Source organism: Lytechinus variegatus, chromosome 16 (genome assembly GCF_018143015.1).
Source record: "Lytechinus variegatus isolate NC3 chromosome 16, Lvar_3.0, whole genome shotgun sequence".
Taxonomy (NCBI): Eukaryota; Metazoa; Echinodermata; class Echinoidea; order Temnopleuroida; family Toxopneustidae; genus Lytechinus; species Lytechinus variegatus.
Window position 1 is genome coordinate 12,819,607 of NC_054755.1, and position 27,844 is coordinate 12,847,450.

Sequence of the window (27,844 nt, forward strand, 5' to 3'; positions counted from 1 at the left end):
GAAGATGTGGAATTAGCGTTGTTAATACTATGTTTCAGTCAAGTTGGTCCTTATTGTCAAATCTATAAAAAATGAAATATTGTATAATTCAAACAATAAAAAACAAAAGAAATAGTGATAGACATAATCAACCGACTCACCTAGTTGTGCATAATACTGTTTGTGAAAAATAAGCGAAATTTTAAAATGTCAACTTTCTTATTTTACATCCGATTTTGATTAAATTTTCAGCACTATTTTTCTCTATTTATTCAAGTCAGCATTTTCCTGGGGTGGACTTGACCTTTAATCTTAACCAATTCAATATACATCACAGTCCAAAGGCAGGGAGTTCTGAATCACGAGGCCGCTCAGCGCTGGATAAATCTTATCCCATAGACTCTGTACACCGGACTCGAGTTGAGGCCAAGGCCGGCAAAATGCGGCCTCCACTCCATCCCTGCCACAGTAGTACAACATCAACACAAATCAGCAAACAAATTCAAGCAAATTCTCAACACACTCTTCAATAATGAGCCAATAAACAAATATTTCAAGATTTACAAATTACCTTTAGTTTATTCATTACATGAAAATAATGCAACTGACCATAGCTTGCTGCTTCTGTACAATTCTTTATGAAAATTGTTATTCCTGTACTGGAACATTTATCATAGAAATAAAGTATGTACACAGACATTTATATAATTTCTTTCATATTCTGTTACAAGAAATACTAAAAAAATAAAGCAGAAAGATGGAATTAAGTGTGTGCTTTTAGTATCATGATGCCAAGTAGTGTTTAAATGTGCATTTAAATGAAGAGTTTCCCACTTATTGAAAGTTGAGAGCTCTGTTCAATTAAATATCTCTCAATAACAAAGGATGGAAAACGGGCAAAAAATATGTTGAATAATTCAAATTATCAAAACTCATGCTAATTGCTAAAAATGAAACTGATTTGTTAAAATATTGGTCACCAAAAAACGGTCAATAAAAAAGTGAATATTGTATCAATGTTGTTTCTCAATACTAGAAACTCAAACATTCTATGTAATACACAAGTTTTAAAATAAAACTGAATTGGTCAGCCTTAAGTGCTATACACCCACACAATAACTTGTAGCTTTCACCAAAATATATTCTTCTACTTGAACAATAATTAATGACCTTATCAGCATTAAAATCAATTGATGAATTATGCCAAAGTGGAAAGCTAATAAGCTGCAAAATACAACTGTGTCAGTTCAGTGCATTTACACGGCTTACTTCAGAGTATTTACCTTAGAATCAGCCAAATTTGCGAGCATAAAATGTGGGCTTCATTTGAGTACCGGTAGATCTTTGGCAAAATAATTGGCTAGTAGTGCATGCAAAGAAGATTCTTGTATTCTTCTTTTCAAAGCTGCACATAAATGTATAGTTGTGTATAATAATATGGTATTTAAAACAGAACAAGACATGGCAGGATACCTCATATATTATGACAATGGAACAATTGTTCCCAAAATGGCTACATACAAAGGTAGGCATCTTTAATGAACATATTGTAAGTCATAGATTCAGGTGGCTTCTTCTTTAAGCTGTTTGTAATTTTACGCATTACTTCACACACAACTTCACATGGCACTCATGACCCTTTCTTACACTAAACAATATGTCCTTATGAATCTGACATAGCAGTTTTATAAACCACCCTTGCATCACTCTCGTATATCTTACAATATAAGACCATGGTAATTCCACTTTGAGACATAATGACATGTAATCGTTAAACTGACATCGGGTTTGATAGAGAATGGCCAAGGACAATTTCAACACCCAGCCATTTTCACTTTATAAAGTAGTCATTTCACAAATTACAAATTTTCAACAAATTAGCTTTGATCCAATAATTACTGGGCAATCAATCAATCAATTAATCATATCTACAAATTTTGAATTGCCATTTACTGCAGTAGCCACGCAATGAAGGCTCGATTTATAGCTTTGAAACCTGGGTTTCTATAGCATGCACACCTGTCATACCTCTCACTGAATAGGGATTTTGCTTGACAGCAAGGAAAAGCATTCCCTACAAAGTGTGAATTAACCTTCTAAATTTTGTCAACTTAATTTCACCTATGAATGAACCCACAAAATACAAATGCGTAGCAAAAACTATATCAAATATGCAAGGCGAACAGTACATCTTACGTTTCTTCCGTTTTCATAAATCCTTTTCTTGTCTTTTCATAATCAAGTTCTTTTGTAAGTCGTCATCATCAAGTGCTTTGAACACTTGAATCAAACCTGAGCGTTTCATCAATATTTTCATCCGACAAGTTGTCAGATCTGACATCTTTCCTTGATTCTGATTGGCTGAGAGGCACTGTTCCTATGGAAACTGTCGTGTAAACTGGTACTTGTCGGATAAAATAGATTTCAATGTTCTCTTTTTATATTCAAGCATCCTTAAATGATAGATGCAAACAATTCATGGTGAGCCGGGGATATAACTTGTTTTTTCCTAAGGATATAAACTTGCAGTCAGAGACTGAAATGTACAAACAGAATAAATATACAGTAAGACATACCTATTTTACACAGTAAATCATTGGCTAAGAGTTATGGAGTACCGGCAACATATGATTATTTTACTAGTTAAAAATTTTTTTTTAATGTAAGTTCAATTAACACAGGCATTTTAGGTGTTTTTTTTTTAAAGATCAAGTTGACAACACAGGCATTGGTATTTTCTCTGTATTTTATGCATAATACTTTATTTTTTCTTTAAAAAATCATGATCATTATAATATGATATGCATACCATCAAATACACAATAATCATTCTGATTCAAAAACATTTCTCAAGATCATAAAATACCTAAAAGCACACATCTAAAGAAATCAACTAATTCTTCTCAGTATTATCTTATGTAACAGCAGAAATTTTTAACAAGAATTACAAAACAGCAAAGTTTTATCCCTTGCTATTAAGCATATAAAACAATCAGAGAATATAATAGTTTGACAGCTGTAACAAGACTATTCATCAAAAGCCTATTGGCATTGTCCATTTTCAAGCACAGGCTATGACATCGAAAGGCAACATGAATAGCAGATGTTGGACCATCCTATTTAAGTAGAGTCTAATCTTCATCATCGTCGTCATCCATAGCTGGGCTAGTAGGACTATAAGAGGGAGAAGTAGGGGAGTAGCTGGGTGAAGTAGGAGAGTAGGTAGAACCCTTGGGGCTTGTAGGGGAGTAGGTAGGGGAACTAGGACTGTACTTGGGACTGGTAGGGGAGTACGTGGGCGATGCTGGGCTGTATTTTGGGGATGTCGGTGAATAGGTTGGGCTGGTGGGAGAGTACTTGGGGCTGGAGGGCGAGTACTTGGGACTCGTGGGAGAGTAGCTTGGGCTTGCTGGGGAGTATGTCGGGCTGGTGGGGCTGTAGTTGGGTGACGTCGGGCTGTAACTGGGCGAGGTGGGACTGTACGAGGGACTGGTAGGCGAGTACTTGGGACTAGATGGGGAGTAGCTTGGTGATCCGGGACTATAGCTGGGTGACTGGGGCGAATAGCTAGGAGAGGTTGGGCTGTATGAAGGGCTAGTCGGAGAGTACTTGGGAGAACTCGGGGAGTAGCTGGGACTAGTTGGCGAATAGCTGGGGCTTGTTGGCGAATAGCTAGGTGATGTAGGACTGTAACTTGGAGATGTTGGGGAGTATGACGGGCTGGTTGGAGAATAGCTAGGCGACGTTGGACTGTAACTTGGTGATGTGGGCGAGTACGAAGGACTCGTCGGCGAGTAGCTAGGACTTGTCGGACTATAGCTTGGACTTGTTGGAGAGTAACTTGGAGATGTCGGGCTGTAGCTTGGGCTCGTTGGCGAGTAGCTAGGGGAGGTTGGCGAATAGCTTGGACTCGTTGGACTATAGCTTGGACTAGTCGGGCTATAGCTCGGCGAGGTTGGGGAGTAACTTGGCGAAGTCGGAGAATAACTTGGACTCGTCGGCGAGTAGCTTGGACTAGCTGGTGAGTAACCGGGACTAGTTGGTGAGTATGATGGAGATGTAGGGGAATACCCAGGACTCTGCGGTGTTGCCGGTGATGCTGGAAGGTAAGATGGCGACGCTGGGGAGTAGCTTGGTGACATAGGTCCAGCTGGAGATGGAATGTAAGGACTGGCTGCTGGAGAGCCTGGGGATTGAGGTTGCGGTGACCAAGCTGGACTGTAAGCCGGACTGAACCCAGTGACGTCTGAACTGGCAGGACTAAATCCTGGTCCTCCTGGTGTCATACCACTCCCTGATGAACAAACAAAATGCATCAAACATTACTCATCAAATATTCAATCTACTTCAAGTTCAGGAACTCGATGTTGATTACTATTTCTTAAAAAATTCTTTTAAAATGGATAATAAAAGCGGTTTCCATAAATGGACCTGCTACGTAATAACATTCAATAGCAATAACATCTGCCAGCATGTAAATGTAATTTCAATTTTATGGTGAAAAAATTAATCTTTCACATGTCTGAAATTTAACAAGACGAGTGTTATCTGCTAAAAAATAAACCGGTTGAGGAATAAATTTATAATGTCCATAAATACACATTTCTTTCTCAAGATGGTATCGTTAGATGGTAGTATAAGACAGGGTAATAGTGATACAAAATCACAACTTAAGGAAAAAACAGAGGTTTTCTGGTTTTTATGATTGCCTACCAGTCATTCATAATTTTCTCACAGTAAAATTTACTAATGACCCGTACTAATGACTTGTTCTATTGAAGTTCATCGTGTTGAGATGGGGATAGTTCTCAAAGATCCACATCACTATGTTATAAAACATATAATGCACATCATTTACTCTGGCATTAGAATTAAAAACACTTGTTACCTCTGAAACAGTGTTAGTAATATTCCATGGGCATCTAGTGCATGTAATTTATACTAATGCCCTCAAAGATGTGTATTAGTTGTATACTATTGTACGTACCCATTGGTGACCAGCTTGCACCATAGGCTGGGGTAGATCCTTGGTTCCACGGTGTCATCTGTGGTGACATACTCTGTGACGGGGAACCCATAGCACCGAACAGCATACCAGGCATACCAACTAGAGAACAACAAACATATATCAGAGAATTGATAAAATCGTCGACTTAAAGTGATTGGTTAAGATTGGTTTGACTTTTTAAAAAAATCTGAGCTAGAAGGTCACACGTGTCTGTGATATGTTACAAAAATGAAGCCCAGAAAAATTGCATTTGAAAATAATTATTTAGTGCTTCAAAAATTGAAATATATAAAGTGACCAGAAACACCATCTTAATTTCGTCCCATACACTTATGTGTACTATTTAGGCGTCTATAAGACGCCTATTTACAAAATCGGGGTTTGCCTTGTAGTTTTAGCTTTTCATTCTCAATAATGGTTGTTTTCAGGGTTTATTAGTTCTAATACATGCACTTGTACACATGTTTCATCTTGGTTTGAGAATTTTTTAAATTGGCTGCTCACAAAGTTGAACAATAGCTTTAATAGGTGTAATGAAGGATTGGACAGCTTGGAGACACCATATGAGGATTCCAATCGCAGTCCTAGTCTTTAAAGTCAATTGAGCTGATATATTAATAATAATAGGCAACATTTATATTCTATAACCTCAGCTTTAGCAGGGTTACCCTGATCGAATGCTCGAGCATTCAAGGAAATTCTTCCTACCGGGTACCCATTTACTACCTGGGTGGAGAGTGGAAAATGTAAATAAACGTCTTGCCAAATGACACGAGTGCTGTGGTGGGATATTGAACTTGTACCTGTCACAGCTGGCTATGCAGATTTATACAACTTTAGACCAGAGTTCGATTCAAACCCGAGTTCAGATCATGGGACTTTGAAAGCTGACCCAGATTAAGTACCTCATCTGCAAATTTGTTTTTTGCCCTCATATTTAAAATTCCCTACCAGTTCTTTAACAGCCATTAGTTTAACTACAGAAAAGAGTGGAATTATTTAAATTCAGAGAACATTTTGAAGAGAAGTGTCTTACCTAGTCCTGCACCCATTCCCATGGGGATCTCCATGCCATGTTTACACTTCTCTGCATCAAGCAGCAGATCAAACGAACCAGTACCAAGCCCGGCTAGCTTGCCAAGCATGATATTCTCACTCACGCCCTTCAGGTAATCCGTCTCACCGTGAGCAGCGGCGTCGTTCAGGATGTCCACCTGTATAACAGAGAATTATTGGCAGTGAGCATGCACCTACATGGCGAGTATTTTTCATTGACAGTTATAAGCTACTGAAATCCTTGCATTTTATTGGCTCAGACCAAATCAGTAAGAGAAAATCACTATTTGTTCCATGATATACTCCCCAGGTCTGTCGGCACAAGCTACATTGCTCATATATGGTATGTGTATAGACTGATAAGAATGCATAACATTCTCTGGACAGTCAGAATCATATTTTCTTGAGGGGTTACCTTTTAGTCACAAAGGAAAATTTAATGCCATTGAGCATTCCAAAGAAAGTTGTACTACACAATATATTTCAGCCAAGATCGGTTATACAACGTAGCTTTCACTACATATCATCTTGGGCTAGACCAACTCATTTACCTATTTGCCTCCATGAAAAGATACAGATGAGCAATTAAATGGCAGATTTCTTGTCTGAAACATAACTTAAAGCTCTATTGTAAACAATAATATCATAGGTAGTGATAAAATACCAACCATCTTACACTCTATGTCATGATACGTTATTATCGATTTTCATGCAGCCCTAGTATGTTGATTTGTATACATTCTTTTTTGCACACAGTTGATAACTTACCGTCTCTTCAAAGGAACATCTCATGAGGGCCCCAACATCCTGTCTGTTGATTCCATGACGAGTGATAGCCATGAGATGACCTCTAGCCGTCATGACATCACAAAGCAGAGCCAAATGACGATAGTTCACATAGGAACCGTCGAATGAGATGACATGGTTCATCTCAGTCTCGACCGACTTACGCACAGCTTCGATGCCCAATACCTGATGGCAAGGTAAAATGACAAAATCATAGGCAATAACAATTTCAAGCTATTGAAACTAACAAAGCAGCAGCAAACAATGGTTTAATGAGAATGTCTTTAATCCTTACTAGGGTCACGGGGGGGGGGGGGGGATTATTCTGCATTACTGTAGAGCAAGAGACTTTGAACAAAGTGATAAATACTATACGACTGATTGATTGAGGTTAAACAACACATCTAACACATAAGTGTCTGAATATTAATGGGAAAGTTATATGAAATGGTAATTTTTTTTTTACTGTTATTTATAATCCTTGGAGTGAATTACAAAGAAAATGGAGTAAATAAAAAGAACGAAATGGTTAACATCATTTTCATTAGTGCTATATGAGCAAGTATGATTATCATTATTATCAAATTGAATAAAAGAGAAATAAAGCAAAGATTTGCAATATTACCTGAAATATTTCACAGATATCATTGGAGAATGTCCTGACAGGGTCGACTTCTGGGTCACTGAGCACCTTCATCATAGCCGTACCATCCGTTTCTAAGATCCATTCTGCTATGTGTTTGAACTCACCTTCCTCCGTTATGATGATGCGCTTCTTATTAGCAACCTGAGGCAGATGCATGTATACCTGGAATACAGAAAACCATCATTGGTCTTATTATTGAGGCCTTAAGTTCAATTCTATTTTTTTTTTGGGGGGGGCAAGGCCACTTATCTTCAGGGCACATTCATATTACACAGAACAAATGGGAAAAATTAAAAGCGCACAAAAAATATCCAAGACAGATCAATAAGGCATCCAAGACTGTGGAATTGGATTAATACAATTACAAGCCATGTTGTTTTTCTTTACTGTGTACATGGGATAAAAAAAAGAAAGATCATGGTTAGAAGACCTGAAATTTGCAGTGTGGATTACTTGAAAATGTGAATGGGGACGTCAATTAGGACGAGGTGCCTTGGAAGACAACTGCTGGCTTAATTTTAGCAAACAGGCATTGGGGAAAGTAGGTGCTGGAACTCCTGGAAGCCATTACGTAATTAAGGTTTGCAGTGTCCAGTGGAGGCAATGTGTCGCAAATTGAAGAAAACGAAAATGAATACAGGGTCCCGTAGCACAAAGGTTAGAGATTAATCATATGATTTTAAGTGTACAATGTAGTCAATGCAATCAATCATATAGCCGATTGAATTGATCAGAACATGGAATATTTACCTTTGCGATCTGTTCAATTCCCTGCAGTGTCATGTCAGTCAACATGTTTGATTCAATGCACCTCAAAAACACATCATCCTCCATCTTGTCAACCTGTTCCTCCTCCTACATAAAAACAAAACAAAGAAACAATGTTACAACTGTTCATGTGATTAACCCTTGAGGGGGCGTCGTGGCTTAGTGGTCTTTGTCTTTCAATCTGAGGGATGTGGGTTCAATTCCCAGCCGTGACGTGTTTTCCTTCAACAAGAAATTTACCCACATTGTGCTGCACCCAACCAAGGTGAGGTGAATGGGTACCCTATAGGAAGAAAGTGCTTTATAAATTCAGCTATTACTATTATTATCAGAGTTCTATGCTTAAGACAAGTCGGACTATGTTCTCTAGAATATGTGTTGTACTGAAATCATTGAGTTCAATGGGTAAAGGTAGAATGGAGCATAGAGCATTCTTTATATTTTATGGGATGAAGCATAAAATCCTATTCACATCACCAAAAGTAGCAAGTAATCAAGTTTGATAATCACTGAATTCTAAAAATCACTTTGTTTATACATAGCTTGCTTCAGCAAAGGATACTTACATCTTGGAACTTGTTTTCATCGCTATTCATGATACGTATCCTGAGCACCAGCTTCTCTGCATTGTCGTCGTTGAAGATGCAGTTCAGATCGTCACCGAAACCGGCGTTGATCTTCTCAGCAATCTGTTCCATGCTAAGTTTGCGATCTGTCATCCTCTTGCGATCCAGCTCCACCCTCAACAACCAGGGCGAGATGCGTGTCGTGTCAAAGTCAGGCATCATGTAGTAGAGATTCACCCAATCTTGGTCCTCAGCGATTACTGTGCTCTGAGGCTCTGGGTCGTAGTAGATGGCTGTATTGGCCGTCACCTTCCGAAGGGTTGTGTGCTCCAGACGACATAGGATGTCCTGTAGTAATGAAGATTTAGACCAAAATATCACCATTAACATGAAGGTTATGAAATAAACATACCTTTTATTATTTTAGAATTTTTTAATTTTATTTACAGGAAGATTAATTTGATTGAATGCCTGATCACATGTAACATCTGGGTGATTTGTAATTCTTTTTTATATAAAACCACTTCTCAAGCCTGGAACGGTATTAATTTCAGAATATAATCTTATTTCATAGCTTTCTGATATCCAATCACTATCTTTGTCAGATAAATGCTCAAAAGGGCCATTTATATAAACACCCAAATATATAATCATTACCAAGAGAGGGTGCTAGATCACAGATTAGTTTAAATTTTCATGAAGAAAAACGGTTGTAAAAAATTCAATGGCCACTACACGTTTTGAAAGTCCGGAATATAAAAAGATACCCCCGAGTATTAATCACATTTTTGGCACTTAACCAAAGCTTTAAACAGGCTATAAATGATAACCCAAACAGAGGATTGATACTGACCTTGGCCCTCTCTGCATCCCTAGCTGCCTTGCCCAGCAAGAAACAGGTCAGGGATGGAGTCTTTGGCTTCTTGGAGATGTTGATGATTTCTTTCAGACGTGGCACACCGAGGGTTACGTTTTTGGCAGACACACCAGCAAAATGGAAAGTGTTGAGGGTCATCTGAGTGGCAGGTTCTCCCAGAGATTGGGCAGCAAGGGCTCCTACCATCTCACCTGGCATGGCCTGGATATTAGCAACAAAGCAGGATAGGAATTAAATATTTCAATGCCAGGGTTCTCAGCTTTTCAATATAACAAAATTCCCTGACTTTTCCCTGATGAAGTTTAAAAATTCCCTGATAATTATTCAAACCCATTCCAAATTTTGCATTTTTTCTAAGTTGTTGCAGTGAATTACATGCATTTTCAGTATAAACACAATCATGTGAAACTAATTAGTACCACTATAACCAGTCATTCAATGAATGTTGTTTTGATATGTAACAAAATATAAGAGAGTCTGACTGACTACCGTGCTTTCGACTTTTGGGTTGATCAAATTTCCCTGATTTTTCCCTCATTTGAGGTATTTTTAAAAATCAAATTCCCTGATATTTCCCTGACTGGAAAAAAAAAAAAATTTCCCTGTTGGGCTGGGAACCCTGTAATGGGACGTTTCTCTTTGGTATTGAGGATATTCCGATTGACTGAATGAATTATACAATATCAGTTTCAATTCGAATGATAAAATTTTGGCTGATTTTGAAGTCTTCTTAATCACAAAACCCTAAATTGATGTGCAGACATGCAATTTTTTTTTCCAATCTGAAACAAAATAACAAAAGGCTGATGCTTTTCCATAAATATTTCATTACTCTGGCTCTTATTTTGATGAAGAGGTTTTTTTGTGAACTACATTTTAGGAGAATATAAGTAGCAAAACCAATAAAAAGAAGCTTTAGTGGATTATCAAAGAAATCAAACATAATCAGGTAAAACTTCAGTCCAATTCTAGTTGTGCAAACATAGGCCCCCTTCTTTGACTCACCAAAGATTGGTTGAACCTGGTCTCTATTTCTCCCAGGAGCCATTCAAAGGACTCCGGAGAGAGCTTGTACTCCTGGGCCACTCTCGTAGAGCAGAGCGTTGAGCGGATGAGAGAATTGATGAGGAAGGTGGCATTCTCCTGGGCCTGCCTACTGATGCGATCTTCACCCTTCACGACCATCAGCTTCTTCTTGAGCTCCCGTATACCTGGCAAGAAAGTGGATGTCCACAGTCAATGTGAATGCCAGATTGCACCCGCTTATGTCCAACTTTCCATTTGGTCGCATCCCACATTGTCTAATCCTAGTTTCTCTACAAGATGCGTACTAACATTTTAGTCTAATTGCCATTTCGCGTATTGTCTTTACCCATTTTTGTCGAATATCCAAATGTATTATACCACTATAGTTAGATCTACTGTTAATGAATCAACCTTTCTTGGACAAATTTAAAATGATGATGAACTGGATAATAGTCAAACTGGGCATTAGAGTAAGTGAATATCAAACAAGGTCTAGACCAAATTTGATTAGCCTATGTTGAGTGGACCATCCATGGTCGGGATCGGGGGTGCCTTACTGCCCCGAGGAATCTAAACTCGCAAAATAGCCCTGGTGGGTGTTTCATAAAGCTGTTCGTAAGAGTGACTTTTAAGAATGACTTGTGAACCTTTCTTTCTTGCTAAAAAAATCACCAATGAACATTAATGGTGAATGTCATTTACAACAAGGATCACCAGCCATTCTTAACTCTATGAAACTATCCCTACATAAGTTGGAGTAGATATAAAACTTTGTTATTACAGGAGAAAGGAAGTGGTATGTTATTTACCCTCTATGACATGAATTGGATGAAGCTCAGATGGCAATCTTGTGTTGATATGGAAGATCTGTTGTGCATTCCAGATCATACGATCCAAGTTGCATGGAAGAGCCACCTATAAACAAACAAAATGAAAAACATATCAGAACTGAATGGATATGAACAATAATAATAAAAACATGCAATATTCATAAGGCTTTATAAAAATATTTCAGTGGTGCATATTATTATCCTGTCCTTAGCATGACTGCCAATAAGGTGCTTTAGCATTACATACCGAATTGACAATATACAATGAAATTAAGAGAAATTGTGAACTTTAACAACTAGATCCCAAAGATTACATCATTTTCTAATATTATGATCAAACTCCACGGTCGAGATGTCCTAAAGATACCTATGGACTTTACACAAATGTTTCTAGGTGGAGCATTTAAAACCCTGTTGTTAGCATTTCATACCAAATGGACCATATGAAACAAAATACCATGTACAAAACCAAGGACTATTCAGATTTTGTCTACATAATTACGCTAATATTAACGCATACACTTAAAAAAAGTCCAATTGTGTCATGTTTTTGGCAAAGGGTGCCTGTTTGAAGAGGAATAATATGAGAAATCTGCAGTCCTGAACTGTGGCACCATTGAAACATCTTTGAAAATACAGGCCAATGAGATTGTATATCTATGGGCCCAATATATATCAAGAGCATGCATTTTATTTACAAGTACAAGCCGAAATTGGTGGTTTTGTCATAATTCACTGAATGGGTAAATCAATGAAACTGACCTTGCTTTCTCCCTTGGGGAAGATCTTTCTAAGGATTTCTCTGTCCTCCTTCAGCTGCTCGTACTCCTTCTCAAGCTCTAGATGGACATGGGCATTGGCAACCACATCCTTTACAATCTTCTCATTGAAACATCGTCTCAGCATCCTACAAGAAGGGGAGGAAAAAAGATGAAACGATAAATCACAATTTAACATTTTAATGAGATATATAGTAGGTCTATGTCTTCTTTGTCTTCTACTGAGATAGTACAGGCCACTTTTGTGCTGCTGATCCAGATACTTTGGAAATGAGCTGGGTGTGAGTAAAAAAAAAAATCACCTCGATTTTTACTCTGAAATTATTAATGAGTTCTGTCAACCGTTGCCAGGATTATCATATTCATTGATACAATTAATCTCAGCATTCATGAAAATTAAATCAAAATATGGGGCTATGACAGAATACAAATAAAACATTGGCTCTTGAGTAATGATACAAAGAAAACTCATGAATACTCCTCAGGGAGTGGAGGGTGTGCTTACGTTGTGTGCAGGAATGACTGATTGAATCACATGACCAAGATACTAAATAAGTCTGCATACGCTTAGATACAGACGATATATGTCTTAAGCACGTTGTGTGCAGGAATGACTGATTGAATCACATGACCAAGATACTAAATAAGTCTGCATACGCTTAGATACAGACGATATATGTCTTAAGCACATATAAAAACAGAATACTATTATTGTGAATCATGCAGAAAAGAAGAAATATCTGTTAGTATCGAGTAGTATTTACCTTTCATTGTTGTAATCGAATTTGAACCTCTTCTCAAATGCCTTGTGGGAGGGTTTGAGTGAAGCCAGGTTCTGGAACTCTACGGATGTACCATCCAGACCATCTTCACCATACCTCAGCTGAACAAGATGATCGTTGCTGTTTCTACACGTACCATCGTAGCGTACCATTACACTCTCCATAGCTTTGATCAGACGACGCTGGATGTAACCTATCGAGTTTAATGAAACAGTTTCATGATGGTTACCATTTCAATGAGAAACACTATCAAATTCAACTAGAAATATGAAAGAGTATTAGACGAAGTTCCCAGTTTTCCGCGAATTAGATGATGGGAAAATGTCACCGATTTCAGAACAGAGAATCCAGATTTTCACAAAATAGTTTTTGAGGCCCCCAAACTGAATTTAAAACTAGATGGATTCTTGACTGTACACAGTAAAATTTTCTTGATACCTCAGATGTTTCTCTTATTATTTGAGAACTATAAACTTTCAAGTATGTAAGGACCTGTGACCTTTAAACTTCATCTATCCCCCTCCCCGTATAGCCCCTTTAATCTTTAAATATTATCAAGACCTACCAGTTTCAGCAGTCTTGACAGCAGTATCAATGAGACCCTCACGTCCTCCCATGGCGTGGAAGAACATCTCAGACGGCGTGAGTCCGGCAAGGTAAGAGTTCTCCACAAATCCTCTACTCTCTGGACCGTAGTCATCTTTGATGAAATGAGGCAAGGTGCGATGGCGGAAACCAAAGGGGATTCGCTTACCTTCCACGTTCTGCTGACCCACACAGGCGATAACCTATAAGGGAATGGATGCCAACAAAAGAAATCTTGGATTCAAATTTGATCAAGCAATTGAAATGAAATTAGCTGTGTCGATCAGTTTCCAGTTCTCCTTTTCCCATTCTTTCTTTCTTCATCATCTTCATCCCCAATCTTTATATTTTCATTTTAATTGTGTAGTCTTCTCCACTCAGGACGACTTTCCATGATTATACTCTGATGAGAACATATTTCAGTCTGTCTGTTTTCAATACTATCATCCAACATTGCAGTACCATGCACTTTATTCAAACCTAATTCTTGATATCAACAATAACCCAAAGTTCCCAGATGTAGCTCATGCCATTTACTTGTGACCCAGTAATTTCCTGTAGCTTGAAGTTTAGTACAGAGCAAATAGGATAATACAAGTAGCAAATTTTAGGATGATTCCTCCTCGAAATGTAAAAAGATATTGATACAGCACTAAAGCAGATATGACTAGACACTAGATTAGTGCTAGCTCTGGTATGAGTAGACCAGGGTCCCATAACACAAAGGTTAGCGATTGATCGTAGAACATTTTTCTACGATTGATTCCATTGACTACAATGTACAATCCACCGTAAAAGTCAAGCTAACCTTTGTGTTATGGAACACAGAAGTTATTGGGTCACTAGAAGTACAAGTAGAACTAGAATTTCTAGTTCAATGCACAAAGCTTTTGGTTATTGTCAATCGTGAGAATTGTGAATGATTGAATATACCTGTGAGATATTGATCTTAGAACCCTTAGAACCAGCCACCACCATAGTCTTGAAGTTGTTGAACTCTGACAAACTCTTCTGGGCACTGCCTCCAGTCTTGTCACGAGCTTCATTCAGCAGCCTGTTCACCTGTAGCACAAAATATCAACAGGTTAATTCCCATGAAATATTTTTTTTAAACATTGACAAAAGTCTCATTTTAAAATTCATGAACATTGATGCTGTTATATTTAAGATTGTTCATATGGATAAAAAAAAATCCAGGAAGAAATAAACATCAAATTTAAGCAGACACTTTCAATATGTCTATGACTGAAAAATCATTGTTCAATTTTTGATACTTGGGACTCTAATTTTAACACATGTAGCAGCATTGGTCAAAAGCTAAGGAAGCAATTCCCTTCAAAAGATCTTGCCTCATATATTGCCACAATTCGGGGCAATGGAGTACATAGCACGTTATCTATCATGCGCATCTCCACTCAAAGACCAACATATTTGTACTTAAGGATAATAACATTTGTACATAATGCATTTCAGACCTGTAAGGACTCTTGATGTGCTTTACAGACAAAACATGAACAAAAATGACAACAAATGGAAAATAAAAATAAACGATAATTTTGGCCAGATCTAACTCTTAATGAAACACCCCTCTGGTTACCATTTTTTTTCTTACATACCTGGTTTTCAAAGGTCTGTCTGAGTGTGTTTCCTGGTGTGGGGGTGAGTTCATCATTATGAGCCTTCTCAATGACCTCAATCACATCCTGCTTTGCTTTGCGGATGGTGTTCTGGATGTCCTCGTAGGTGGTGGCGTCGGCAATACAATCACCAATACCGATAGAGTGACCTTCTAGGAGCAGCCAGTTGTTCACGAGAACCTAGCAATGGGGGAATGAATTGGAATGGAGACAAGTTTGTTATCATGTGACGTCATAATCTCATAGCGCCCTCCCTCAGAGGATAAAAGAATAAGTGAAGTTGTCAGAGATGCACCAGTTGCAGATCACCAGGTCATGCAAGGTGATGGCTTCGTCCTCTAGGACGGTGGCACGATGACATCAATGCGCAAGGTCTACACTATTATAATATTAGCAAAGCTTATTGGTGATCACAGGTAACCATGCCCAAGTCAAATCTTTAGGACCACAGAAATCTGTTGGTCTGAGGAGAAATTAGAATTTCCTTTGACTAAGGTGAATAGACTTTAAGTTCGACTTGTGCAAGTTTACTTGTACTTTCTAAAAACCCTTTTAAGGATTTTTACCCGTTATTTTAACAGAGTTTTGTATGAACAGGAGTCAGTCAGAATGCTGTAATCTACACAGCCAAAACTTGATATCTCCCAAAAGGGGGCTGGATGTAATAATCTATGGAATTTACCTATCAAAACTTAATTTTAAACAGAACTACAACTGAAAAAAAGAAGAAAAAAAATTGAAAGGAATTAGTAATGCCTCTCACCTGAACAACACTGTAGAACTCCTTTGCAACCTCATGACCCCTCTCCATAAAGATGATATGTCCAAGTGATCCTCCTGATGCACCAACAGTTTTCTTGCACACAATGCCACTGATCAGCTCTCCATTGACAATGTACACCTGGGGGTGACATCAAGAAATTTTATTGATGCTTAGGATTGATTGTAATTTAGATGAGTGACATAGGCTTATAGTAGTGCTGAGCTGAAAGATTCATTTTATTTTTTTTGTCAAAGGGCACTGGTTAGACATTAGAACGATTTCAGGTCTTCAAAGTTGAAGTTCAAAGTAAATTAGGCTATCTATGAAAGGAACCGTCTCAAAGTGATAGTGTAAATGTAAATTAGAACAAGGCCCGAGTCAATAAGTTTAAACATTATAAGTAAACAGGTGTTTAACAGGTGGTAAAAAAAGCAAAAACAGAAACAAAAATCCCCCGAAGTTGCTGAAATTTCACATTTTGCATCTTTACATCCATCACGTATGGGGAATATTTTCCATATTTCCTTGAAATTGTGTTGATTTAATTGGAAACTATCAAGAAAATGAAGATTATTCACTTCTTTCTTGAGTCTGAAAGATCATTTCATGTTACACTCAAGTCAACAACATGAAAGTCTGTAAGTGGGACGACAATAAGTGATTCCCCCCACCCAGAAAAAACCTGGTCTGAAATAGCCGGGTGAACATAGGGTTTAAACTAGATGAAGAAGCTGACCTTTGTGTCTCCTGGAGACAGCCACTGGTATGGACCTCCATTCTCTCCGTCGGGATGAGCGCTGTGGAATCTTATACAATTGACATTGTCTGGGATGACCAGTGTAAGAAGCTGCTTGCCTGTCCATAGTGGTTTGGGCTTCAGGATGGCTGGCTTGGGGATCTTACCGTCCCAGTTAGGCAGGAAGAGCAGAAGGTTCATCACATTGGGCTGGTCAGAAAAAAAAAGAACAGTTATTAATCAAATGAATATAAACAATCATTTTGTACAAAGCCACATGTCTAGCAACTACGTATCTAATATAATTTGAAAAGGTTTTCATAAAAAAAAAACAAAAAAAAAATGGAAGCCAAAACGCTAAACTAGGTGGAATTCACATTTTAATCACATACAAACTTAGTCAAAGGATATATCATAAACAAAACCCAAACATATAACAAGTGCAATAAACATAAGGAAAATGAAAGAAAGGAAAAGATTTAATAAGAAAAAAAAGGAGAAAAGACAGATAACAGCAATGATGAAAAGAGGGGAAAGTCAAATGAGAAAATGAAACACCAGTTGAATTGAAGAGGGATATTACAAGTGAAAGATAGAAGCAAAAGACATTTCTAGTAGGCAACTGCATTTGAACATCATCAATTAATTCTAAAAGTTGTTCTGGTCAAAGCAGCCATGGCATACTGGCTTTAATATTTAACTACCAATCTGTGAATTTTTCATAGAAAACTAAGCACGCTATCATCTACATTTCCTTGCACTTCAGGAATACTCTGTAATGAATAATGATGGAAAATATTCTGCTGGACAGACCTTGTCGATGAAGACATCCCTCTTGGTAAACTTCCTGATGGCACACAAGGAGTCCTGTACGATACCCATGACGGGCCTGTTGGACTGGGGTGTGATCATGTTACGAGGTACCATGATGATCTCCGTCACCTCCGCTCTCGTCTCCATGGACTGAGGAACGTGAAGGTTCATCTCGTCTCCGTCAAAGTCGGCGTTGTAGGGCGTGGTTACACTGTCGGATAAACGATAAAGGAATTAGGTTTTAGAGACACTGTTTTATGAGAACACACATTTTTCTAATCATCTCTAAATGTCTCTACATGCTTCAAGACATATTTTTGCGATATGCTCTATGTACACATTATAAATGACAATAATTATGACCAATTATTAACATTTCAGTTTCACACCATATAGAGTTACATTGCATAAAATCTCCCTGGGTGTATACCTTTGTATGATACTTTGACCTTGGGAACCAACAGATCACTGACACACAAGAAAACTTTATAGCTGATCTGTCAATCAGTCATTTAGGTATTAGATTGTTTCGTTAATTTAGTGACCTCTGTGACATTGATTGTTCTTAAACCAACAATACATTGTCCGTCCTATATGCATACATTGACGCAATTCACATATGTCCCTTTTGAAATATGACAATTCAACCAAAAATTACACCTAATTCAGAAACCAATTGCTTCAGAAACACATGCTGATATCAACAAAAGCGAGCAATAACCAGTAACTTGGCAATTCATTTGACAATACTTAACCAAATATTTGATGAGATACTCACCTGAGATTGAGACGGAAGGTTGACCATGTCAAGACCTTGACTCTGTGACCCATCATAGACATTTTATGAAGTGTGGGTTGACGGTTGAAGATAACCACGTCATCATCACGCAAATGCCTCTCGACCTATATCAAACATGATTCAACGTAGCATCATCATTATTACAATCACTGAGAGTTTTATCATACTAAATTTTCATTATATAATAATAGCATGCACTGCCAGGAAACATATAAATAAACCTCAGTCAGGATCAAGTCTGAGGCATTTTTATTTGACCTAGACATTGATTTTGCACGGATTTGCTTTGTTTAAAAAATATTTCACTGAAATGCACCTCGCATTGAGGATTTCATCTCCCTCCCCTCGTAGTTTGTTTCATTTTTCCTTTCAGATGCCCCCAAAAGTTAACTATTCTAATTCATTAGTACATTATATGAAGCAGTATACCCTCAGACAGATACAAATATCAAGGATACATAAATGAAATGTGCTTTATTAGATTTTTTTATATGAGATTGAAATTACTTTTAGAATACAAGCCGTTAGTCTGGATTAAAGGTGACTTCATTGTGATTAGATATCAAATTAACTTTTATTCTACTAAGAATGGTACTATGTCATGGATCTGAACAAACGTGTACTTTATGATTATCTAGAAATTTGCAGAGTGAGTTATTTCAAATCTCGAGATTCCGCACAAATGTTACGGCGCTTTATTCCAAAATCGGGTCCCAGACCAATCCTAAGGTGTGTAGAGGTGTTTAAAGACCGAGATATCCATGTATACCTTGTATCCACACTGAAGATGTAGATCACTTGGTTTAGGATGAAAGCGAAGGTCTACCCTTTCTCCATTGTCTCTGATGATATACTTGGCTCCCGGGTACTGGTTGTGACCTCTCGCCACCAGCTCTTGTAATCTGCAGAGAAACATTGATGAAAGAGAATTAGGGGTTGGGTCATATCCAGGGCCCTGTACAAATAGCGAATAGGCATGAGTACGATGGTGCGAAATTTCGCATGAGGTGAAAGTAAGATGCTCTATTCAACTCGGCTAACGCCTCGTTGAATAGAGTGTTTTTTCTTTCATCGAATGCGAAATCTCGCACCATTGCACGAATAAGAATATTCACTATTTGTGTTGTACAACGCCTCGGAATCTAGCGAAAATATGAAAAAACAAGAGATTTCCCTGCAGTAATCTATGAAAAGGGAGCAAAAATATTGAAAGCGAAACGCAAAATCCCACAAGCCAGGCCCACATGATCTTCGACAGCATTGCGCATTTAGCCAGCGGGCTGTACGCGCATTGTCACGTTATTCAATGAAATCGCACTGTGACGTCACATACTAAAGCCGTGCAATGGTACATTTTGGACGGTACATTTTGGAAGATACGTCTTGTGTGCAACGGTGCGAATGTGTGACATTGAGCCTCCCATTTGCTCACGTACAAGTAAAGTAGGCGTTGTACAATGCACAAATAATGGTTTATGAGTGCAATGGATAGAATACTTCATGAAGTGAAAAATGGAATGATCCATTTCATGTTTCACTGTCAAATTTTGTCTCTTGACCCTTCCTCAAAAAGCAAACAGTTGGATTGAATACTCACTTGGCAATGTTGAATGGCGTAACGATCTCTGGATACGTGAGGTTGGTGGCAATGGTCCTGGGTACACCAACCTGATCAATCATCAAGTTGGGATCAGGAGTGATCACAGCACGGGCAGAGAAGTCGACACGCTTACCCATCAGGTTACCACGGATACGACCTTCCTTGGCCTTTAAACGCTGCTTGATGGATTTTAGAGGTCTGCCTGACTTTTGCATGGCCTAAAATACACAAATATTTTAATGCACTATTATCATCATTATCATTAACTGTCTATAAAAAGATGTAAGGGAATCACGTTAGGGAGAATAACGGGGGAAAAATAGGTTTACGTTGTAGCCGATGAGATAAGATATTAAGGGATTAAGGGATGGGATAAGATATTAAGGGAAACAAGTAATATGTTATGATGGATTTTGAACGGGAGAGAACAAGAGTCCCCATAATGATCAATTGCTCTTTGATATGAAGTAATTACAAGCATTTTGATGTAAATTAACTATCATTACTTCGCTGTAAAGTAATTATCATTACCTCAATGTAAATTAATTATCATTACTAGCATGTAAAGTAATAATTACATGCAAAAGTCCAAAATAAACATATGTATGGAGAATGTGAATTACAGCTATCATCATCATGTAGGTTAGTTGCAACAACACTGACAACATACCCTTGGCAACCCTGGAAGTTCATTGTCAATGATTGTGGCAACATGAAACTGTAACATCCTTGTGTCTTCAGCAATGATGTGTGCCGCAGCTCCATTCTGTTCGTTTCGTTTCAGCTGGTTGTTAATCTTCATGATATCGGCCAACTTGTGGGTCAGATCATCCTGTCAAAGAGAAGTCAGATAAGAAGGTTACTTAAAGAGACAGAAAAGACATCATAAATGCAGACAGGGATGATTTTGCTCAAAAACAGGGGAAAAATAATATTTGCAGTTAACTTATCAAGAAAAATAAAATAATTGAAACAAGAGGTCAGAATGGTAAAAATTCTTATAATTTCCTCCTGATTCAAAATGGTTGAATGGTCTTGTATCAATATTTTCTTGCGTATTTGACAATGTAACTGAAAAAAATAGAAAAATGTGGAGACAGATTATTAAAGGAAAAAGAGATATCAACGAAGGAACAAGTTTTTAAACACACTTCTGAAAAGGATGAATAGTAAAGACAATATTCTAAATCAGCAACCGACCAAGATGATAAATTCATGATGTATACAGCAGTTTAAACTTACTCATATCTGCAATGTCCTCAGATATTATGAAATATGGAAAAGTACTCAAATACATTTGCATGCACCTATATAATCTGTTCTTAAGAGAAAGAGATGTCTCATGTATGGCTTTTATTTCCCTTTTTAATCAAATTTAAACTAAGGTACTATGAAAGACCATGAGTGAACAATACCTTTACAATGGCTTGGTAATGATCCGAACTTTTGCTCACAATCAGTACCTAGAGATTACATATGTCATTAACCTGCCTTTCAAAATGAATGAGCCCCAAGGATTGTTGCTAAATCCAACAAACCTCAATTGCACATGCTCAGATTTTATCAATGATCTGGCTAATTGGGCATTCGAGACTGAAGCAAAGACATACCTGATTCCTTGTTGATCCAAACATGACAACGGCAGGTCTAACGCAGAGCGGAGGGACAGGAAGCACAGTAATGATCATCCAATCAGGACGGGTGTACTTGGGGTCCATTCCAAGGGCTATGGACTCCTCATCGGAGATACGCTTGAAGATCTCATGCACCCGCTCGGCAGTCAGGGCGATCTTCTTTTCTTGGGAATCTTCGTTGACATGCTTCCATTCTGCTGTCAGGTCTAGACCGCTGCGGCGGATCTGAGGCTGGTAGCGACCACAACCTCCATGACTCTAACCATTGGAAAATGAAGAAAATATTTAGACATTTGTCTATTATGGAAATATAAAGATAACACACCAAATACAATTATAGAGTGCATGAGAAACAGGGTGGAACTCATTATTTTATTTCAAAACAGATAATTTTGGTTGTTACGTTGAGGCGATTGAAAAATTTGGGGAGCTATATCTTTAATTTCAAGGGCTACTTTTTTGCTTAACGTGCAATCATACTTTAAAAACATACCTCATTATTCTGTTGTATGTAGAAAATTGACTTTCTACATATTCTTAAATATTGTTTGTGGCAGATCTTGGGCAACTACAGAAAAGATGGTCACCCCAAAGCATTCCATTTTGCAAATATTCATGGTAGGCCCGTTTTGAAAGTCCATTTTTGATGCACGTGTACACGGCGTGTTTTTCGGTCGTGTACACGTTGTAAACACTGTGAGAGCGAGTTCTGTTTTCATGTCGACACGGACCCGCATCAATATGTCATAAAAAGGGGTCTATATGGCCTAAGTCACGGTTTTAAAGCTTACCTGAGAAGTTTGAAGTATCAATCCACAAAAATTGGTGCAAATTAAAAGTTTACTCGGCTTAGCAGCGCATTAAATTAATAAAGAATGCAAAAGAAAATCAGAGCAGGGCCCTAGCTATCGCCGACGCTCGGTGGATGCGCATTTTGTATACTGTACCGTACATGCATGCACAGATCGCTGCAGAATAAGTGTAACTGAAGTTATCGATTAATTTTCATTATTATGTTGCCAATTTGAAGAGCGTTTGTTTGTAGGCTTGTGTGCGAGCGTATAACACGTAAGTTGTAGCGATGATCGCTATCGCAATTGGTGATTCTCAAATTGACTCTGAGTGTGATTGAGCAACGCTTTCGAGCTTTTGAGACCGGAGCAGACCCATTTCGTGGTACAAAAACGTGAGTCTCCAGAAAGAATGTGGATTAAATTGGCGATTTTGGAAGTGAACTCACTCTGGATTAATTGAAATATGTTGACATATTAGTAATTAAAACATGTGCAGTGTCTGAGAACTAAGATTTAATGTGAGGCTGTGAGCTTGTTTATGCAGATGCTACCGTGTACACGGTGATGGAATTTAGTACACGTGCACTGACTTGACCGTGCGTGTACACGTGTACCCGAAACGGGCCTAATTCATGCAAATTTTGGCTGTCACTAGGGTGGAATCACCCGCCTCTATCATGAATCGCCTCTGCCGATGGGAAATGAAGTAAACTTATACGGACATCACAGGAGCAAAATGGATTTCATAACACTGCAATCATGCTTGGTCCAAAAATTCAAATCTACATGAACAGTATGTGGTATGTGCACAATTATGAAAACAATTACACAAGTTCCACAAAATAATGAGAGAAGACAATGACAAATAACTTTTAAATGTCAACAACATCAAAATTTATATGTGACCCCTGTTACTTTCTAAAACATGAAGTTAAAAACAGCAAGTTTTGTTTGATAATTAATGTAAATTTCCTTTTATTAAGTCCCCTACTTATCACACAGGGACAAACATATCTAAAAGCTTTACAGACATTTCAGTACATCCCTGGCCATTGGATTTTGGCTTGCCAGCATACAGGGTATGCATTTATATTACGATCTGAGAAGGGAACTTGATTACTGACCACTTTCTTTTCTGGGACCTCTTCCCCTTCCCTCTGGGTGAGGTTAGCATCAAAGGTCTGGTCCATCTCCTCCCCGCCTTCGCACATCTTCTTCTTCCTACATTCATTGTAGACATGCAACAGGCGCTTCCTGGGTTGACCCTTTGTCTTGTTGATGATCTCCTTGATCTTCGGATGGTTCTACAGAAATGTAGAAATAAAAAATATATAACAGTGATGAGATGGAGAATTGAGACTTGAATTTCAATTTAAAAATGCCCTCGACTATGGAACATAAAACTTGCCAGGGGCTTTAGTTTGGATTTGGTTTGCATCCAGTAAATTTACCTTTTTTTGCATATATATTGAAATATCAGAAAAATCATAATCATTCAAACTTTCCCAAACCTTCATTTTCACTTCTGTTGCCCATCGCAATCTATGAAATTTTGAGTTAGAATAAGATTAGAGGAGTGAGGTGTCTTAAAAAATAATATCAGTTTATTCAATCAAGGATTTGGGGTTTTCAAGAGTCTGTGAAAATATTTTTTACTCTTGGTAAATAATGGTACAAATGGCTTAATTGCTTACCGAATTCAGGTCAATGTGGTTCTCTTCAAAATGGCATATGCAGTTTTCTACCCCAATATCCTCTAAAAATACATACATACATGGTATATTCCCTCCATGTTCTGCTTTCAAACATAACAATGTACAGCGCCTCCCTCTACATATTCACGAATGAGCCCCAAATCACTTATTTTTGTTTTAAAGCTGCATTAGTGTAATAACTTACCGAATCCACCAAGAGCTTAGAGCAGAAAAAGCAGACACATCTCAGAACCTTGATGGTTTTGGTTAAGAATCCAATATGAAAGACAGGTTTGGCAAGCTCCATATGACCAAAGTGACCTGAAATTCCAATAAAATAAAGTGTGGTGGGGAATTATTAACTATTTACTGTGCATGTGGTGTTGCTAGTCTACCTTGTCCGGGATCAAATCCTGTTGGTTTAATGTTCCAGGACAGATCAGGTATAAAAATATCCTGACCTGGGCTCCCTAACACAAAGAAAAGCGACCAATCGCTAAATGAACTGACCAATCAATATCAATGTTACACGCGCATTTGGTTTAAAATCCCGACCAGGGACCAATCAGTGCGGTTCTTTCATATTTGCAATCCATCGCAAACCTTTGTCTTATGGAGCCCAGGACGGGTCACATAAGGTTTTTGACAAACTTGCAGAAAATTCACGATTTGAATCTTTCCATCAATGAAACTGCCTCTCTTCTGTACATATTCCTTGTATTTGTTTGTAAAATAACAGTAAAAAGAGAAATATTCCTTTCTTTCTTAGCTCTGAAAGACTAACTTCTGAAAATTCATATTGATGCAATTTTCATATTTGTGCTTCTTTTGACTTAAACAAATTGATCAGAACAAAGGTTAAGTTATTGGTCGTTTTGCATTGAACATTTTGATATTGTCAAAATTTTGCAAGAATTTCACATTTTGTACTTTGTGAAATTTACTTCTACAAACCTGATTCACTTTTGGCATGAATCTGTTAACTCTCAAATAAGGTTTTATTCATAAGGAGACAAAAAAAATCATCAGGTCATCTAGACATATAAGAAATGTGAAATTCAAACCTTGGGTGAAAAAGTAAAACAAACAGCTTTACAAGTTACATGATCATCTAGAGCAGATTAAAGGATGTCCACAGTAACTACATACCTGGGCAATCTGTTTGGTTACATGCACAAGTTTGACATCTTGAGGTTCTATCGATGGCTCCTTGTCTCGGATCCATCAATCCACCGAGCTTGGGCTTGCCAGCTTCCATTACCTCAGAGTAGCGGATACCACCTTCCGTCACAGACATCCGCCTCTGAAATTCATAAAAATGAAGAGGAAGATAAAGTGGCAGGCAGATCTGGAATTTATGGAATGTTTGCAAGCATTGTGATTGGCAGAACGTCCTGCTCAAGTGGTAAATGTGCATACAGTAGGCCAGAACTGAACCTTACATTTATTTTGTAAAATGATCGCTGCTTTTCTAAGTTACGGGCATTTATGGTTAGCCAGCAAGATACCGGTACCTTCCCCAATAGTTGGAAAATTGGGATCTGGATGGATGGATTACACCATAGGCCTACTGCATTTTGGTGCTGATATCTGATAAAAGCGGAGGAAGAACAAAAAAGAAAGGATTGTCCCAGTTAAGGGACTGTCTCCGTTTTCAATAGACCAAAAGCTTCGGTCTCTGTTATGTTAGCTGAACACTGTTTTCTTCACTCACCAAATACAGAGACCGAAGTTCTAGTGCGATCTGTACAGGGGACTTATTGGCCATATGTTTATGTACTAAGTTTGTATAAAACATGAAAGTGAAGTTGCGTGACAGCCGAGGTAAGTCACTGTTTTTGTTTCTTTTAGCTTGATTTTTTCCCCATTTCCCCAAGTAAAGAGGGAATATTAATTTGCATTTTGGTAGCGTTAATATTCAAAAGTTTGATTCAATAAAGTCAATTTGAAGAGCCCCAAAGGGGGGATTTTGGATTTTAAGTCCCCTAATGCCATGGTGGCTGCATGATAGCGAGCCGTCTGTGTACGACTACGAGGAGAAAAAAAAATTAATTTTAAAAATCCTCGAAACAGACGGCTGCCAGCCGTCTAAGTTTTCAAATTAAGATTTAAAGTCTCCCATATTGGCCGTCCACCTCAACTGGTTTTTCTTCACTTTGTGAAGTTATTGATGGCCATTTTTCCTGACCACAGCCCAGGCACAGCAGTCAATAAAACAAAGCATTTGATTCATTTTCATGATTTTGTGTAGACCAAAAGCTTCAGTCTCTGTATTTTGGTTGTTCCGCTGAACTGCGTTGGCTACTCACCAATACATAGACTGAAAAGCTTGGAGGCCCGTACGTACAGACAACGTATTTTAGCAGTAACGTTAGATCTAACAGCGGAAACCCGATTTTCCGATCGTTTTTTTGTACATAAAATGTCATATTATGAAAAATAAATCACGTCCATATTTACGAAAAAATGTTTAAAATTCAGAAATATCGTACCTTAGACCTCAGTTACCGCTAATTCTCTTGAAATGATGATCGAAACATCGTCATCTTCGATCCTTTCGTTGGTTAACGTAAGTTGCCATCTTGGATGACGTCATCATCATTACAGACGTATTTACCAGTCGCTACCTATCGCGATTTGTGCCGCTGCTTTGCGCTTGGACATATTGATGTGCGTGCGTTCGGAACTTGTCGCTCGCATTGATTGGCCAAGATATCGAAAATTTAATCGGAAAGCCTTGATACAAGCACAACTCGTTGACGGCTGCCATATTTTCCTCTCCGGCAGAAAGTCAAAAAATAAGGAATAACCCGGGGAATAACTCATCGGTAACGTATATTTTCGAAATAATGAATAATGTATATAGTATCAATAGAAAGATTAGAATCTAACGAAAATAGTGGACCTTCGTCCAAGATAATAATATAATGTCATTTAGAATCTAAAAGAAGTAAAAAATCTGGACAAAACCCGTCCGCCGAATTGTCGGACCAGATTACACATGAAGGCTCGTACTGACACATTGCCGTCGGTAAATGGGGATTACAGTAAAATGTCAGAAATTGTTGAATAAATCCCCAGAAACGACGGTTATTCCTGTCTAGATTTTGTGAAGATAAACATGATAAAGAAAAAGGTTAATGTTACTTCTCAATAACAACACCTAACGTTAGCTAACACAGTAAGTAATTAACTGAAATTTATGTGGAATTAGGACACTTAGCCTTAGGCGAGTACTAGTCAATGTCCCCATACTGATTACTGGTTATGTTAAGTTAACGTGTTGAGCCTATTCCGTATAATTACCACTTCGTCTGGGCTGAGAACACCAAACTGCACACGTCTGACATTTCGCATCGGCGCTTTGGAATCGTGATACAGTAGAGTCGCCATTTTTCCTGCGATGGATTTATATCAAACACTAAGTTAGAATTCCTGATGATGTCCGTAAATCCACCTGTTAATACTGTACAGAAAATCAACACATTGGTTATATGAAATATGTAAACAATTGGGAGAGAATCAGTGGCATTCTGGCATGGCTGAGTGTAATCGGCCGAAGCGCTTTCCAGCGCAACTTAGGATTTACACGGTTTCGCAGTCCTATTTATACAATTTTGCCATGTGACGGGTTTACCAGCTTGCTGCGCTGCTAGCTCGTAGTTGTGGGCACAGACTCCACTTGT

General features: G+C 38.1%; 1 protein-coding gene across 1 annotated transcript; it reads right to left on the reverse strand.

The window, feature by feature from the left end:
- Window positions 1-530: 530 nt before the first annotated feature.
- Window positions 531-27,745, reverse strand: LOC121429654 (DNA-directed RNA polymerase II subunit RPB1-like). Its single transcript, XM_041626801.1, has 27 exons — window positions 27,465-27,745; window positions 25,308-25,461; window positions 24,364-24,479; window positions 23,589-23,768; window positions 21,647-21,928; window positions 20,707-20,868; window positions 20,034-20,254; window positions 19,206-19,338; window positions 18,416-18,540; window positions 17,638-17,848; window positions 16,825-17,034; window positions 16,089-16,226; window positions 15,305-15,505; window positions 14,622-14,750; window positions 13,669-13,891; window positions 13,086-13,296; window positions 12,305-12,449; window positions 11,522-11,627; window positions 10,692-10,897; window positions 9,663-9,887; window positions 8,810-9,157; window positions 8,226-8,330; window positions 7,455-7,637; window positions 6,812-7,015; window positions 6,024-6,201; window positions 4,967-5,086; window positions 531-4,273 (listed from the first exon to the last, which is right to left on the reverse strand). Exons 1-27 carry the CDS (start codon window positions 27,549-27,551, stop codon window positions 3,111-3,113), a joined length of 5,766 nt encoding a protein of 1,921 aa, XP_041482735.1. The 5' UTR covers window positions 27,552-27,745; the 3' UTR covers window positions 531-3,110.
- Window positions 27,746-27,844: the final 99 nt, after the last annotated feature.

Coding starts and splice junctions, on each gene's coding strand:
- LOC121429654 (XM_041626801.1), bottom strand. CDS start 27,551: ATGGCGACTCTACTGTATCACGATTCCAAAGCGCCGATGCGAAATGTC. Junction 13,892..14,621: donor CTAAGATCAATATCTCACAG/GTATATTCAATC, acceptor ATTCCCTTATAG/GTTATCGCCTGTGTGGGTCA. Junction 8,331..8,809: donor ATGAAAACAAGTTCCAAGAT/GTAAGTATCCTT, acceptor GTTTTTATGTAG/GAGGAGGAACAGGTTGACAA.